The sequence below is a fragment of the Excalfactoria chinensis genome, chromosome 3 (genome assembly GCF_039878825.1).
Source record: "Excalfactoria chinensis isolate bCotChi1 chromosome 3, bCotChi1.hap2, whole genome shotgun sequence".
Classification (NCBI taxonomy): Eukaryota; Metazoa; Chordata; class Aves; order Galliformes; family Phasianidae; genus Excalfactoria; species Excalfactoria chinensis.
In genome coordinates, this window is record NC_092827.1 from 18,789,982 (window position 1) to 18,804,371 (window position 14,390).

The 14,390-nt window shown below is 37.9% G+C and overlaps 1 protein-coding gene across 27 annotated transcripts in view; it reads left to right on the plus strand.

Moving 5' to 3' along the window:
• The window catches only part of DLGAP2 (DLG associated protein 2), a 448,809-nt gene that overhangs the window by 379,515 nt on the left and 54,904 nt on the right, over positions 1 to 14,390 (plus strand). For all 27 annotated transcript variants that reach the window (XM_072333743.1, XM_072333749.1, XM_072333745.1 and 24 more), the window contains one exon: positions 1,300 to 1,511. In XM_072333743.1, coding sequence (XP_072189844.1) covers positions 1,300 to 1,511 — 212 coding nt within the window. The remainder of the gene's footprint in view (positions 1 to 1,299; positions 1,512 to 14,390) is intronic.

Here is a 14,390-nt window from a genome sequence, read left to right on the forward strand (position 1 = left end):
AGTGCTCTGTGACCTTCAAAGTAAAGAAGTTATTTCTCATGTACTTATAGACCTTACTCAGTTCCAAACTGTGCCTATTGCTCCTGGTCACTGTTCTGGGCACTGCTGACAAGAGCCTGGTCCCATTCACTTACCTTTAGGTATTTATAAGCATTGATAAGATCCTCTCTCAGCCTTCTCATCTCCAGGCTGAACAGTTCCAGATCTCTCAGCCTTTTCTCATATGAAAGATGCTCCAGGCCCTTCATTATCTTTCTGGCCCTCCACTGGACTCTCTCTATAAGTTCCCTGTATTTCTTGAACTCAGGAGCCCAGAACTGTTCACAGTTTTCTAAATGTGGCCTCACCAGAGCAGAGTAGAGGGGGAGGATCACCTCCCTAGACCTGCTGGCCACACTCTTTTCAATGCATCCTAGGATCCCATTGGCCTTCTTGGCCTCAAGGGCACACTGCTGGCTCATGGCCAACCTGTTGTCCATCAGGACACCCAGGTCCTTCTCTGCAAGTGTCCCTTCCAGCAGCTCAGCCCCTAACCTGTACAGAAGCATGCTTGCTTAGTTTATATGTAAGTCTTTAAATAAGGCTGGTTTCACTGGAAATTGAAAATACTACTCCTGTTCAGTTCTCTGACAGTCTGTAGTATAGACACATATCTACATTCTACATATGTATCATCTGACCACTAGATTTACTTTTTGGAAACCCACCCCAACTGTATGAAAGCAGCATCCAGCTTTGAAGTATTATTAGTAACTGGCTGCATTCATGGTATGTTACAGTCTCTATGAAGTGTTAGCAGTTGCAACATTAAAATAATAATAATAATAATAAATCCTTTGATACATTTGCTTTTTTCTTCTTTTTTAGAAGTATGTCCTTAATCAGAATAGTATCCATTTATACATAAATCATGGCTTAGCTTAATTTAAAGACTCAGTGAGTTTTCTGTCTAAGACATGGTCAGCCTACTGTTTATCAGCTGAAAATCTGCATGCAAGCTTTTAAGAGGTTAAGATTTCCTGTAATTTAGAGCATATGTGCACATAGACCTTGCAGCAAAGCTCACATGCAGTGACTTGATTGTTTCTGAAGTTCTAACATTTATACAATTAAAATTTCCCATTCTGGTATTGAAAGTAGGTTCCCAAATCATTCGTGGCCCTTAGAAATTTCTTTTTAAGTGATTTTTTTCTGAAGAAAAAAAAAAAGTTCATAACTTCTCTGTATAAAATGGAAAGAAGTATTTAAATATATGAAAACAATGCATATTTTGCATTTGTGTTTGATGGTCTCTATTAGGTACCTCAGGATGAATGGGGAGGATACCCCGCCGGTGGGAAAGATGAAGAGATTCCCTGCAGAAGAATGAGAAGTGGGAGCTATATTAAGGCTATGGGAGACGAAGAGAGTGGAGACTCTGATACAAGCCCCAAGACATCACCAAAATTAGCAGTTCGACCCGAGTCATTATTAAAATCCATTGGACAAAGACCACTGGGAGATCATCAAAAGTAAGTTTTACTACACCATGTTATAACCCTTCCTGAAAATTTTCATCAGTAGATCATTTTTCTTTGTGTCTTACTGGCAGTGATCAGTCTTCATAAGAAAAGATTATACTGTAGGTAAAGCTAACTTTGTCTTACTTAGTTTTAAATTAGCTACAGTTTCTCTTGATTAGTGAATGAAAAACTGCTGTCTTCCTCCATTTGTATAACGAAGATTTTACTATATTTACTGAAAGAAATATATCCATCTTCATATGAGATCTTTAAAAATCTGAATCCTTCTTTTTAGGAGGATAATTTTATAATTCTTTGGTATTTTCTGTTGTGTTTTTTTTTTTTTTTGTGTGTGTGTGTGTGTTGTTTTTTTTTTCTTCAGAAATGGAAAATACACTATTCCGTAGAAGCTATAATAACAAGCAAAGGATTGTGCATAAATTCAGCACTTTACATCTTATCAGTACAGTGCTTTCTTTATATATCAGATCTATTGTGTCATTGTCACACATTTAACACTGTGTGGATGCTTTGGTTTGACTGGTTTTTGTTATTAATTGTTTTATTGTTGGTATTCTGTTTTGCATTGTTTTGTGCTTTTTTCTTCATTCATTGTATCTTTAATACAACCTATTAAATAACTAACGCAATCTTAAAAACTATAGGAAAATATGCAGTTGTATGTTTATGTTTATATTCTCTTCAACATTTCAATTTATTATTTTAAGTAAACTGTGATTCTTCTTTAAAAGACAACTATAAAGTGGTAGCCACGTTTGCAATGTTCTTCTATTAATGTGGTTGGGTGTTTCTCACAACTCAGAAAGTTGATCTTTTTGCCTGGAAGAAATAAATAGAAGAAATGAGGAATGAAACCTTTGATTGTTGTTTATTGTTCTCTTGATAATACCATGTAAAGTATAGCATAATGACTCATCCTTTCATAAAATAAAATGAAACAAAACAGAAACCTTAGGCAAAAAAAAAAAAAAAAAAATAAACCAAACTTCTGGCTTAATTTGATTGAATTATTTAGCTTGCAATCTAGAAGAAAAGCACCAGCCTCCTCTGCTACTGAAAAGAACAGTGGTTTTGTACAGTTTCTTATGCCATTCTTTAGCTTCTTTTCAAATGCATACAGAACGGTGTTTGTACTGTATGCTGTAAGATTTCTGAGATACTGCGAAGCAAGACTGCTCTGATAAAATTCATTCAGAACACCTTATGGCATGACAAAGAATGCAAAAGGCCTGTTTAGGCAACTGAGCCAAATTCTGAATATGAATGTGAAAGATTTGCTAACATAGTAGCTCCAATGCTGAGACCATGGCCTATTATCTAAATACTGCTGTCAGACACGTACCTGGTTGATTTCCAAAGAACAAAACATAAGAGCTTCAAGGTGGTAGTGGTTGGAATCGACATTCCAATCTGTTATACCCTTAGTCGTTGTATCTGGTATGCATTTTGAGATTGAAGCACACTGGCTATAGCAACTAGTTTAGTCAGGCTTTCTCTAGATCTCTGGAAAACAAAGAGAGTGGTCAGTGAGTCAGAGGGTGAGTAGAGGTTGTTCAGGGTAAGGAGCCCATAATTTCTCAGCAATGTCAGAGGCTTATTTTGTGAATTCCTATCTTGGATTTTCTTGTAAATGACTGTGAAAGCTGTTGGTCCTGCAAAGGGTCAGATACCCTAGATGGATAAACTATACTAAGGGAGATCTAAAGTCCAGGGCTTGCCAGAAGTGAGCCTTCTGAAGGCAATGGGCAAAGGGGAAATAGTCAGCTTTCACACACGGACAAGCTGTATTTCTGCATGTAAATTAAACAGTGCCAGAGCAGAGGCCTGAGCACTGAAACCTGACCACATGGGCTGACCAGGTTTTAGAGTGGTCTCCCTCAGATTTGTCATTTGGACCTGTGTATTCTTCCCCAACCACTGCTGGGACTTAGTCTGGGTGGTAGTGTAGGCCCAGGATCATTCCCAGAAGATGATTTGGATGCAGCCATCATATTTTGAAGGGTAAAAGAGGGTAACAAAGTGGTTACGGGTAGACAGTGCCAGTTGGCTTCAAGGCCAGAAAGCAAGCACAGGCAATTGTTATGTGTTAGTACAGACATAGCAACTGAGTCTGAGGAGGGCAGCAAGGACTATACCAGTTAGATCCCAAAGTGTCAGGGAACACCAGTGTTATCCAGTGACTAAAGGGGAAAGCCAAGTATCTATCAGAGCTTAACTCTGCTTTCTTGACTCTGCCTTATCACATACTTGCCAGCTATTGACAAAATAATCCCCATGCTGCTTTAAAGTTGGCCCTCTTATAAGAGAGATACTGCATTGTTATACAGGCTGTCCTGTCAGATTTAACTTTCTGAGGTGACAGGGACAAAGGATCTGCTAGGTCAGTGGGTAATTTGTCAGTGAGTAGGTGGATTATGGGATCCAGCTCCAGAAGAACTGGAAATGTAGGCATGCTGTCATGGATGGAGGTACCTAGAAAACTGCTGAAAACATTGTTGATTAAAACCCCAGTGCAATGCAGATGCAGTGTAGTGGGGTTGACAGCAGTGCATGTTCCTGGCCCGAAAAGATTTATTATCAAAAAACCACTGACTGCAGTAGGAAAAGGATAGTTTTTATGATACTGTGAAATACTACTCAGGATCTGTTGACAATTTGTCATAAATGCTGCACTAGAAATAACTGAGAATCCAACCTGTTGCTGATGTATCTTTAAATCCATTTTTGCTTCAAACTGAGGGACAGTACCTTGAATCTGCCAGCCTGCCATGTACAGTTTTTCCTGTGACCTTCAGACAGAAATGTCACAACTATCCTTATCCTTGAATGTCTGTCTTGCAAAAACCTGCAAATTCCAGCAGCCCTTGACATTATGCAGTACTTTGAGCAAGCAGGCAGACAGAAAATTTCTTGCTTCACAGAAATACCAATGAAATAATGATCCAAAACGGGATTTCACCAAAAGCCATCTCCTTCCCAAACCTTGCCTGTCACTCAGTCAGTGTGGATCCCTGTAAAGTCAGTCAGATCACTATGAAGGGTATAGCAAGTGGTGGTGGTCATGGAGCCTTCCTCCTTCCTCCCACATGGTTCAGTAATCCCCCTTGCATGCTGAGTGCCCTTTGTACTGCTGATCTCACTGCTGAACCAGAAGTGAAGGTTTTGAACAGCATTCTTGCATGTATAGCTGGACTGAATAACGTTTCTGGCATGTCTTACAAGAAGTTACATAATTTGAGATGTCAGCTGTGTTAGCTTGCTTTTTAGCTTGTTTATAGGGTGGAGGGAGCTAATGCATGGAAATATATTGGGGCTTTTAGTCTCTTAGTCCTTTGCTTGAATGGATAGGATAGCTCAGAAATGAAATCTGGAAGAGCACCAGTAAGCCTGAAATATGAATACTGATATTTTCAGTGGTATAAAAACATGCATTTGCTTCAGTAGGTGGGTTCCATAAAAATGCACCTAGTTTTTTATCACTATCCTGAACAGGTTAAAATGGAAACCAGACAAGTTTTCACTTAACCTTAAATATCATGTTGATGTGCACATGTTTCTCCTCTGAGTTTTATCAGGCATCTTTGAAAGGAATTCTTTCCTACTTAAATTCCATAAGCCCCTGTTTTGTTGGTTCATGTTGCTCAAAGATTCAGGAGATAAAACATTAAAAATGCATGAATGATAAAAATGCATGTTTGTGTTTGAGTAAATCATTTTATGTAGCAATGTAAAAAGTAGGTAAACTCAACGGATTTAACAGGGCCATTAACATTCTGAGATCGTTTCTTTTAAGTAGCTCTTGGAAAGAAGCATATTTCAGTCCAAGTGGAAATGAAAAAGAAGTTGAGGGTCTGCCCTCCGCTGTTCCACACAGATGGTAGTCGCAGGGCTTGCACCCAAACACTGCCATCTGATCATCACCGCTATCAAACCATTGGCACAGCCAGTGTGATCCCGGCCTGCCTGCAGCCCAGCACCTGGCTGGCTGCTAGGCAGCACTCAGGCATGTTGCATGGACTCACCCTGCTGGATGCAGTCACCCTCAGTACAGAATAAGAAAGTTTAATCATGTGGATCAGTTGGTTGAAGGGTCAGATAACAGACCTGACTTATTTCTGATGTAGTCCAAGTGATTCAAATTTTGCTGGATTTTTCAAAAATTAAATGCATCCAGATATCTATAGACTACCCACTGAGGATAAATGCAGTTCAACTCTTTCTTCCTGAATGCTGTTTCAAAAGAATAAGTAGCATGTCATGCTATTCGCTTCTATAATATAAAGTCGAAGGCCGATGTAATTTATTGTTATTATTTTGAAATTGCATTTGAGTGAAATATAATACAATAAAGCTTGCTGTGCTGGAGACAGGACACATATTTGAATCTGCTTTCTTTGAACTTTTTGCTTTCTTGAAATTGTGCCAGAAGTGCCATTTATTGTGGAAATTACTGAGAGTCACAGGGGAAACATTCTTAATTTTGTTATTGTTGTTGCTCTTTTTTAGTATTTTGTTACCTTGCTTTATGATTAGGAGTAGAAAATCTTCTAGATGTCAGATTCAGTATCCTTTGAGCATATATGTGTGTGCTGGAGGTGAAGCAAGCCTTTTCAATTCAGTCCATTGTTTTTTGCTGTGCTTTGAAGCTATTGGGGTGTGAGTTCAACTCTGATGGAAGGCAGTTTGCAGAATATAGAATGTAGAAGGTGTGTACTGTGCTGACAGGTATTTTCATTTACAGTAACAGTGCAGGGGGCTGAAAAAGTAATAGAATTGTTAGTTGAAACAAAGGGAACATCAATCCTGAACAAGATTCATGGAACCTTGTAGGAGAGATTGCCCCACACAATTTGTAACCTAGTCAATGGCATTTTTCTGTGTGTGTGACAAAAGCAAAGTTGAGTATCAGAAGTATCAGAAACGCTGCGATCTGGAAAGGAGAGCTGAAAACAAAAGTTTTGGGCTATGTGATGGAAAATTCTGTGACTGAAGACAACATTTTAGTCATTTGATGCTTCTCATATACAGGAAAAGATGACTTAATATACCGATTATGTAAACGAACAGGGTAACCCTCTAGAAGTAGTTGGTTCTGTTTTCAGTATCTCCTTTTCGAAGTGCTGTGAAGGACTGAAAGCTGCCTATCCATTTAGTCAAATAATGATAGCACTCAGCCCAAAGTTAACATGCTCCATTTGAAGATCATACTGGTATCACTTACACAAATGAATAATCGTGCTGTGCTGAAGCTTTCCATTATGCTCTGACTCATGGGAAACTAGAAACCACATGCATAAAGATAAAATAGATTAAGCAACGATGAAATAAAAACAATGACAGCAATGTGTACTTTTGTTTCTTGATCCTCTATTGGCATACTTTACCATGGTAGCTGGTAGTCCAGATAGATTAAGTCAATGGGTGAGCAGACAGAGAGGTATGTAAATAAGTGCTACAAGTATCCACGTGGATAGCTACTGCACAATTGTAGTGTTTTGGTGAGGAAGGAAATCTGCCATGGCAATAATTATTTGGTAGATTGACACGGTAGATTAGCAATGCTCCTTTTTTTTTTTTTTCTCTTGGCTATGTTCTCCCTCTATTCTCTGCAATGTTGTGGCCCCTTATTGAAGTGCTTCATGAAGTACTTGTTTATTGTGAAATCTTGTTTATGGAGAAAAGCAGCATTGTTGGGTCTTATTAAATCCACAGCACACTTGAGGAACACTGTGCATGTCTACATTTCAGCCGCTTTCTTTCCAGTCTGATTTCTCAATATACAACTATTTTATTTAGCAGTTTCAGCTGATGTGCCTGAATTAGACCTGCAACTGTTTTCCCACAAATGTTTTCTAGACTTAAGGTTACACTAAATTAAAGCAATGATTTGTGTTAACAATATTTTTTCACTGCCCTTACACTTTTTTGGATGGACAGATTTCATCTCTTCGTGCTCATACTGATTTTTGTTGACTCAAATACCTGAACTGTGACTCAAGGCATGTGCCCATGTTCTGTTCTACAGACTCCATTTTGGCACCATTTTTCTTGCTCAAGTACACATAAAGGGGGGTTGAACCAGAACGAGATGTGATAAGACTAATCTGCCGGAGCACTTGGCTCAGCAGGAAGCATGGAATACCAAAAGATCCTGTAAGAGAATGGGCAATCTCCATTTAAAAATATAGTCTTTCCACCTCTAATCATTTATGGTAACCATAGCATGCTTATAACATGAGGAACTGAAAACAAAAGAAGAGGAATGGGGATGCTGCAAAGAACTTCACATTTGAGAATTTAAACACAGCTTCCTTGCTAGAGAAATGTGTCGTATTTCTATGCTATTTACAATGGCAAACTACTGAGGCAAGCCTTTCTTGTTCTAATTTTTAAGAGTAAACTTCAATTTGCTTTTAAATCTTACGTGTTTTAAAGTAGGAATGGTTTAGAAACTGTTCCTGATAAATGTTTTGAATAGAAGAGGTGGGAAAAGTCACAGAACAAGTAATCCTCACCTTTTATATGTTTTTTATTTATCTTTTTTTTTCCTCAATCATCTGCTTTCCCTCAGTCTTCTTGTGTTTTTCTTCTTGTGTTTTTCCTCAATCTTCTGACTCCAAAAAGCCTCATTACACACTTCATTAGCAGCTTTCTGAGGCCCTGTAGTGTGCTAGCATCTACTCAGAGTCTCTGAGGGGTGAAATTGGAGATTTACTGAGGAGGGTTTGAGGCCTAATTACAAAGCCTTATCAACTAATAATGCAATCAGTGGGCCACTGGCACAGTGATAGTGTTCTCTGCTACAGTCAATAAGATCTGGGTTAGATTGGTCCACAGGGTTAAGAAGGAATGCTGATGAAGGGCAACTAGTCATCTGTCTTCCTAGGAGGCAACTTTTATGGGGTCAGAAGAAGGTCCCTATCCTTTCTTCCTCAGCAGAATAATAGGAAATTCTGTTAAGCAGTGTAAGACTCCTTGCTCTCTTAGAAGTAGCAAAGCTGCCTTTCAGAAGTGTCTTTCTGAAATCCTGGGAGTAATTGAACCAGATCACTTGCCTTATTGTATTATATACAAGCTTATATGTTGTAGGGCTGAAACCTATTACCCTGGGTTACGGACAGAAAGGGAATTCTGAAGGTCTGAACAAAGTGCAGAGTCTTCACAGGAATAAATGAGGCTTTTGTCATAAAGATGCAATTATGTGATAGATTGTGGTGAAACTATGGTGAGGTTTAGGGCACTCAGTCTTACAAGCAAATACTTAGACCCAAGAGAAAATTTATTTCAGTCTTGTTTTTGTTTGTTTGTGTGTTTTGGTTTTTGTGTTTTTGTTTTTTGTTTTTAATAATTCCTGATTTCAGTGAATATGTTGCTTCTATATTTCATTTGAAAAACTGAATCAAGAGCAGCTTTTCTCATTTGTTTAGCTTAAAAAAGAATGAAACTCTGAAGTATGTGTATAGAAACACTCCTATACCTCAGGCAAGGACCTGAAAAATAAAGTGTTTTTGGTTAGCACAGATTGCATGTATTTTTATTTCTTCCAGTTCTACTGCATGTTTTGCATAGATTTTTTTTTCCCATAGTCTCGCGATGTCAACAAATTCAGTATGAGTAAGTCACTTCGTTGCTTAATACCTGTTGGCTTCAGTGGACTTAAGTGCATGTTTAAATTAAGCTGCTGATAGTGGTACTGTAAATGCTGTAATATCTGTCTGAGTTTATTTGTTTTTGACCAGTTTGCTGTGTAATCTCTGGGGTAAGCTCAGCGTAGGATGCTGGGACAAGACTTTTATGATTAAGTATATGTGCACATCTGTCACCTCTTACAAACAATAGCTTTCAGTTCAGATTTCCCATGTGAGACCCTTTTTATTATATCCACATTCTGCAAGTTTTAGAGAACAGGCTTGTTTGAGCCAGCACATTCTGTACTTTTGCGGAGACTGATCAAACTGTTAGACTGTTTAACTGTTCTAGATTGTTTTCTCTTATGTTCCAGTTTGTATGGTATTAAATCTGTAACTCCTTACTGGCAGGAAAGGTTTTCTCCTTCCAGTGATTCATCAGGGCAATCCCCAACTCTTTCCTAACATATTCTTGTAATAAATTAAATCATAGAATCATAGAATGGCCTGGGTTGAAAAGGATCACACTGATCATCCAGTTTCAACCCCCCTTGCTATGTGCAGGATCACCAGCCACCAGACCAGGCTGCCCAGAGCCACATCCAACCTGGCCTTTAGTGCCTCCAGGGATGGGGCATCCGCAACCTCCTTGGGCAACCTGTTCCAGTGCGTCACCACCCTCTGAGTGAAAAACTTCCATCTAATATCTAACCTAAACTCTTTGATATCTTTCAGACACCTTTTTTAAGAAAGGCTATATGTCAATGACGAAATGAGTAGGCCTCTTAAAAATTTATTTTGGCCCAAATACTAGTGTCTATCACTGGTCAAAGAGAAAATCCAATCTGACAAATATTAGAAAAGAAATTCTTCACTGCAAATAAATTCTCCAAATTTATGTGTACTTTCAGTTTTTCAAAGAACTGGAATAAGTGCATTATTCCAAAGGGAGAATCAGACTTAATGCCTGTGCTCAGAGTTCTCCGTTGCACTGCAGGCAGGCACATCTGTGCCCCTATGCAGAGCTCTATTGATTTCAGCAGGGATCCACAGAGACGCAGTGTGACTCGCAGCTGCTGTACAATGGTGCTGCTAGCTAAGCTTAATCATTAGATTCTGTTCGATGAGTTATTTCACATACCTACTGAGACATAGTTAAGATAGATACAGATAGAGGAATGAATATCCATTGAAATGCAAATCACTCAATAAAATAGCTTTTGATAACTTACGCTACTTTGCTAACCCTAATGTACCTGCCTTTTAGGTGCCCGAGCTGAATTCTACAAATTCTTTTTGTCCCAGAATGATACTTCTGAATTGCATGTGCTGATTTAAACAGAGGTGATTGTACCTTTTTTAATGTTCCCATTCATTCTTAGATTTTCTGACAAATGCAGGCATGATCATGCAAATAAAAACGTGAGTGTTTAGAATATTACAATTCCAAAAGTTAATTTGATGGAAAATGGACTTTCTTTATATCTGATGCTGTCTTAATAAACTTGATAGGCCCTTTCAGAATCAGAAGGTGACTTTGTTACTGCAACTTTTAAGGGCCAGTGTAGACATTAATTCACTTTTGATATCTCCTTGACCCTGGGTGCACTGGAAGGTGAACATTCTGGGGGATGGTCATTATCTGGACAGTATGTGAGTAGGTAGGAATAAACTTGACAGATTTATCACATTTGCTGTGTTGTTGGCATCATATTCATGTTTTTTAAACTAAGATAGTGGTTTTGAGACAAAGTACATGATATAAATCATCCATTACTAAATAATATTCAGGTAAATAAGCACAAGAAAAAAATATGACCAAGAACCCTTTCCCAGGTTGCATATATCGTGTTATTTTTCATGTCAGATACTGCTGCCATCAATATGATTTTGCTGGGAGACATTACAGGACTTGTTTGTTTTATTTGGACTATGGCATAGCCATAAATTATAAGACCAAGTCAGTTACTCAATCTGGACTTTCAGGGTGACCTAAAAGTAAAACGATGCTGTTTTATTATCATGCTTATTAGACATCTTTTAATTGAATGGCCAAAAGACATCCCATCAGCAGAACATCCAGTTGTTATATAAGTCACTGTAGGGTACTGCATGCTATAAGTCCGGTTTGCAGAAGTGCTAGTTGTAGAGCAGTGACACAGGCTATGGGAAAAAAAGAGTCACATCAGCATCTGAGCTCGGTGATGACAAAGCATTAACGCAGTGCTGCACAAGTGACAAACCAAGTGAGTGGTGCAAAGGGCTGTAGTAAAGACCACAGCAAGAACACCACGAATCAGCCAGCACATCATGCTGAAGTTTTTGGCTGCTTCAGGCACTGTGCAGTCAATTGACTTCTTTAAAAAATCTAGGCAAAACAGTGGAATTCAGGAAAAAGAACAAAGGAAGTTATTTAGTGTTAAAATAACTTGAACATTTTACTCCTCTTAAAAATGCTGTTAACAGAGGAAATAAATGGCTAAATAATAGATGGCTAAGGATGAGGAAATAAGATTCCTCCCCTTACCGTTAGTTAATGCTTTACTGCAGTTACTGCATTAGCTTATATGACTGTTCCGTTTATTAAAGCATGTTCTGAATAGCTCTTTAGTTTTTCAAGTCTTAGTTACAATAGGATAAGTGGGTAAAAATAGATAAGGGGATGTAGATGTGCTCTTCCATCTAATCTGAATATCATCTAGTGCTTTTTGATAACAATAAGTAAACTTAAATATCTTCCTACATCTTTACTTTTCATAGTCATTTTAAAGATGGCTACAAGAGTTGGGAAAACAGAAGAAAATGTGTTTTCTGAAAGTCAAAAAATCTTTCTTTTTTCTTTTTCATTGTACCTTGTTGCTTTTAGATCTGAACTAACAGATATTACTGGCTTCTGTGATGATGATGTTTTGAAAGCTCTTCAACAAAACTGTGGGCTGGGAATTAAGAGGGGTCTAGGGAGCAGGGAGGAGTAGGATTTGGGTTGGCCAAGAAGAAAGGAAAGCTGGATGTGTAGTTTTTCGTATATGTGAACTCAGGGGTTGGAGGAAAATGCAGCTTTTGGATAGGAGCTGCAGGACATATGAGGTCTGGATGTGGAGGCCTGAGGCTTTGCAAGCTAGAGAAAAGCAAGAAGAGGGAGGCTGTAATGCAAGACTTCTAAAAACTTCTAAGTACTCTTTTTTGGACTGTTGTCTCTTCCCTTATTCTTCATCCACTTTTTTTTTTTTTTATATATATATATTTTTTTTTTTCTGTTGGAATGTGCAATCTAACTTCTTCCTCATTCACTCTATGTCAGGGTGATATATGTGAGATGTATTATCAGATAGACTATCAGGTATACTATTTAGGATAAGCATGCCATGCTATAGTTGACTTTATGTGTTTACAATACAGTACTTTCTCTTCCCTGAAAACACTCATACAATCTGCCTAGTACTGAAAGACTTGTTGCAGATTTGGCTGTCTTCATTGGGACTCCTAAAGCTTTCCTTTTGTCAGGAGCTGCAGCATCAGCACATGGGACTGCCTTATACCCAAAAGTTTGTAGAGGCTTTAAACCTCGCTTTCAGCTAAGAGATGTCTCAAAAAAGATTTCCTCCTTGCTTCTGAGGACTTTCTCTGAAGCCAATGGAAGAGGGAAGGCAACCCTTGAGGGCAAAGAAAAGAAAAAGCAAGCTTTTAAAGGGAAATCCATTCCTAAGACTTGTCTGTTCCAAAAAGCAAGTGGGACTGACATACCAATTTAATTTTTGCTTTTAGTCCCTTCCTCTTCCTCTTGTTCCATAGCACCAAACTTTGCAGTCACCTGTTTGATGTTATTGTGCGCATTTGATTTGTGGTCCTGGAGATGAACTGTCAAACCATTTCATGTGTCTGTGCTTGTCTTCATCAGCAAGTAGCTGATAACACCATCTACTGCAGAGCATAAAAGAAAATCATTTTCTTTTATCGAAGTTGATTGAGCTGTGGTATTTTGGAAATGAAGGTCAAGACATATGTTGCTGAGTTTATAAACAGAGTGGCTGCCATTAAAAAGCCAGCTTTTACCAGTGTCACATGCGGCATGCTTTTATAGCATTATTGGCAAGCATAAAAGTTTCTTGAGCAATGAATAATGATATTTGAAAGAAATATATCTATGTAACTTTTGAGTTTAAAGCATTTTGGTTCTGTGTCATGTTTGTAACACAACTGTCATTTTTACTATGCATTGAGACATTTATCCTAGAGGATTAATTTGAATGTATATCTTAAAAATGAAAATTAATCATTTCTTTTTATCAGAAAGGAGTTCAAAGTATTAACTGAAGGAATGTGAAATTGCTTTTACAGCCTAATGTATGTAACACTTCTTTTATTTTTGTTACAGCCCTATGAATAAATTGCTCTCCTCTGATAAATGAAAATTATTTAACTACCATGTAATGTCCAAACTCATAAATCAAAACTCAGCTGCTTAGCAGTACCATGGCATATGGGGCTTATTCTTCTCACAAATTATTGTTGTAAACATTGTCAATTGTATTTAATGATAGTAATACTTCACGAGGAACCTGTATCTCCACAATGAAATAATGTGTTTCATCTACATTACTTAGCAAAGGAGACAGTTATTAGGAGCCAGTTTAATTCATGTTTTTAAAATAATTATTCATTCACACTTTAATTATTTTGCCTCTTTCTTTTGTTTATTTTGCCCTTGTTTTAACAAAAAAACCTCAAATACCCCTTTCGTTCACAAACTGCTTCTGAACACGGAATCCAAGATTTTACCACCTGATGACAAGCAGATGGTCCAGAAGTGACTTATCAAACTGTTCTGAGAAATACTAAATTAAAAGGTTTTGTTACATCCAGCAATTCAATATAGATAGGTAGGCTCTATATCACTTTGCCTAATCTGTTACAGCCTTCTGTTACAGTCTTCACACCTATGGGAACAAAAAAAAGTGATTACAGTTCCTGTTTTCATAATCTAAAACCAAATCAGAACCGCTATCAGTGACCTATGTTAATCTGCACATCATTTTGACAGCAATGATTTAATTAGCTGATGTTCAGGTGCCTGCATCAGTCTCATACATTCTCATTTTGATTCAACAGATATAGCGTAGTTTCTACATGGTTTACCTCTGTCTTGTGGTTAAGGAGATATTCTATGAAAGGCAGCACGCAGAAGCAGGAAGTAAAAAACTGCATAGCTTCCAGGGAAATGTTTTAAGAGTTCAGAAAA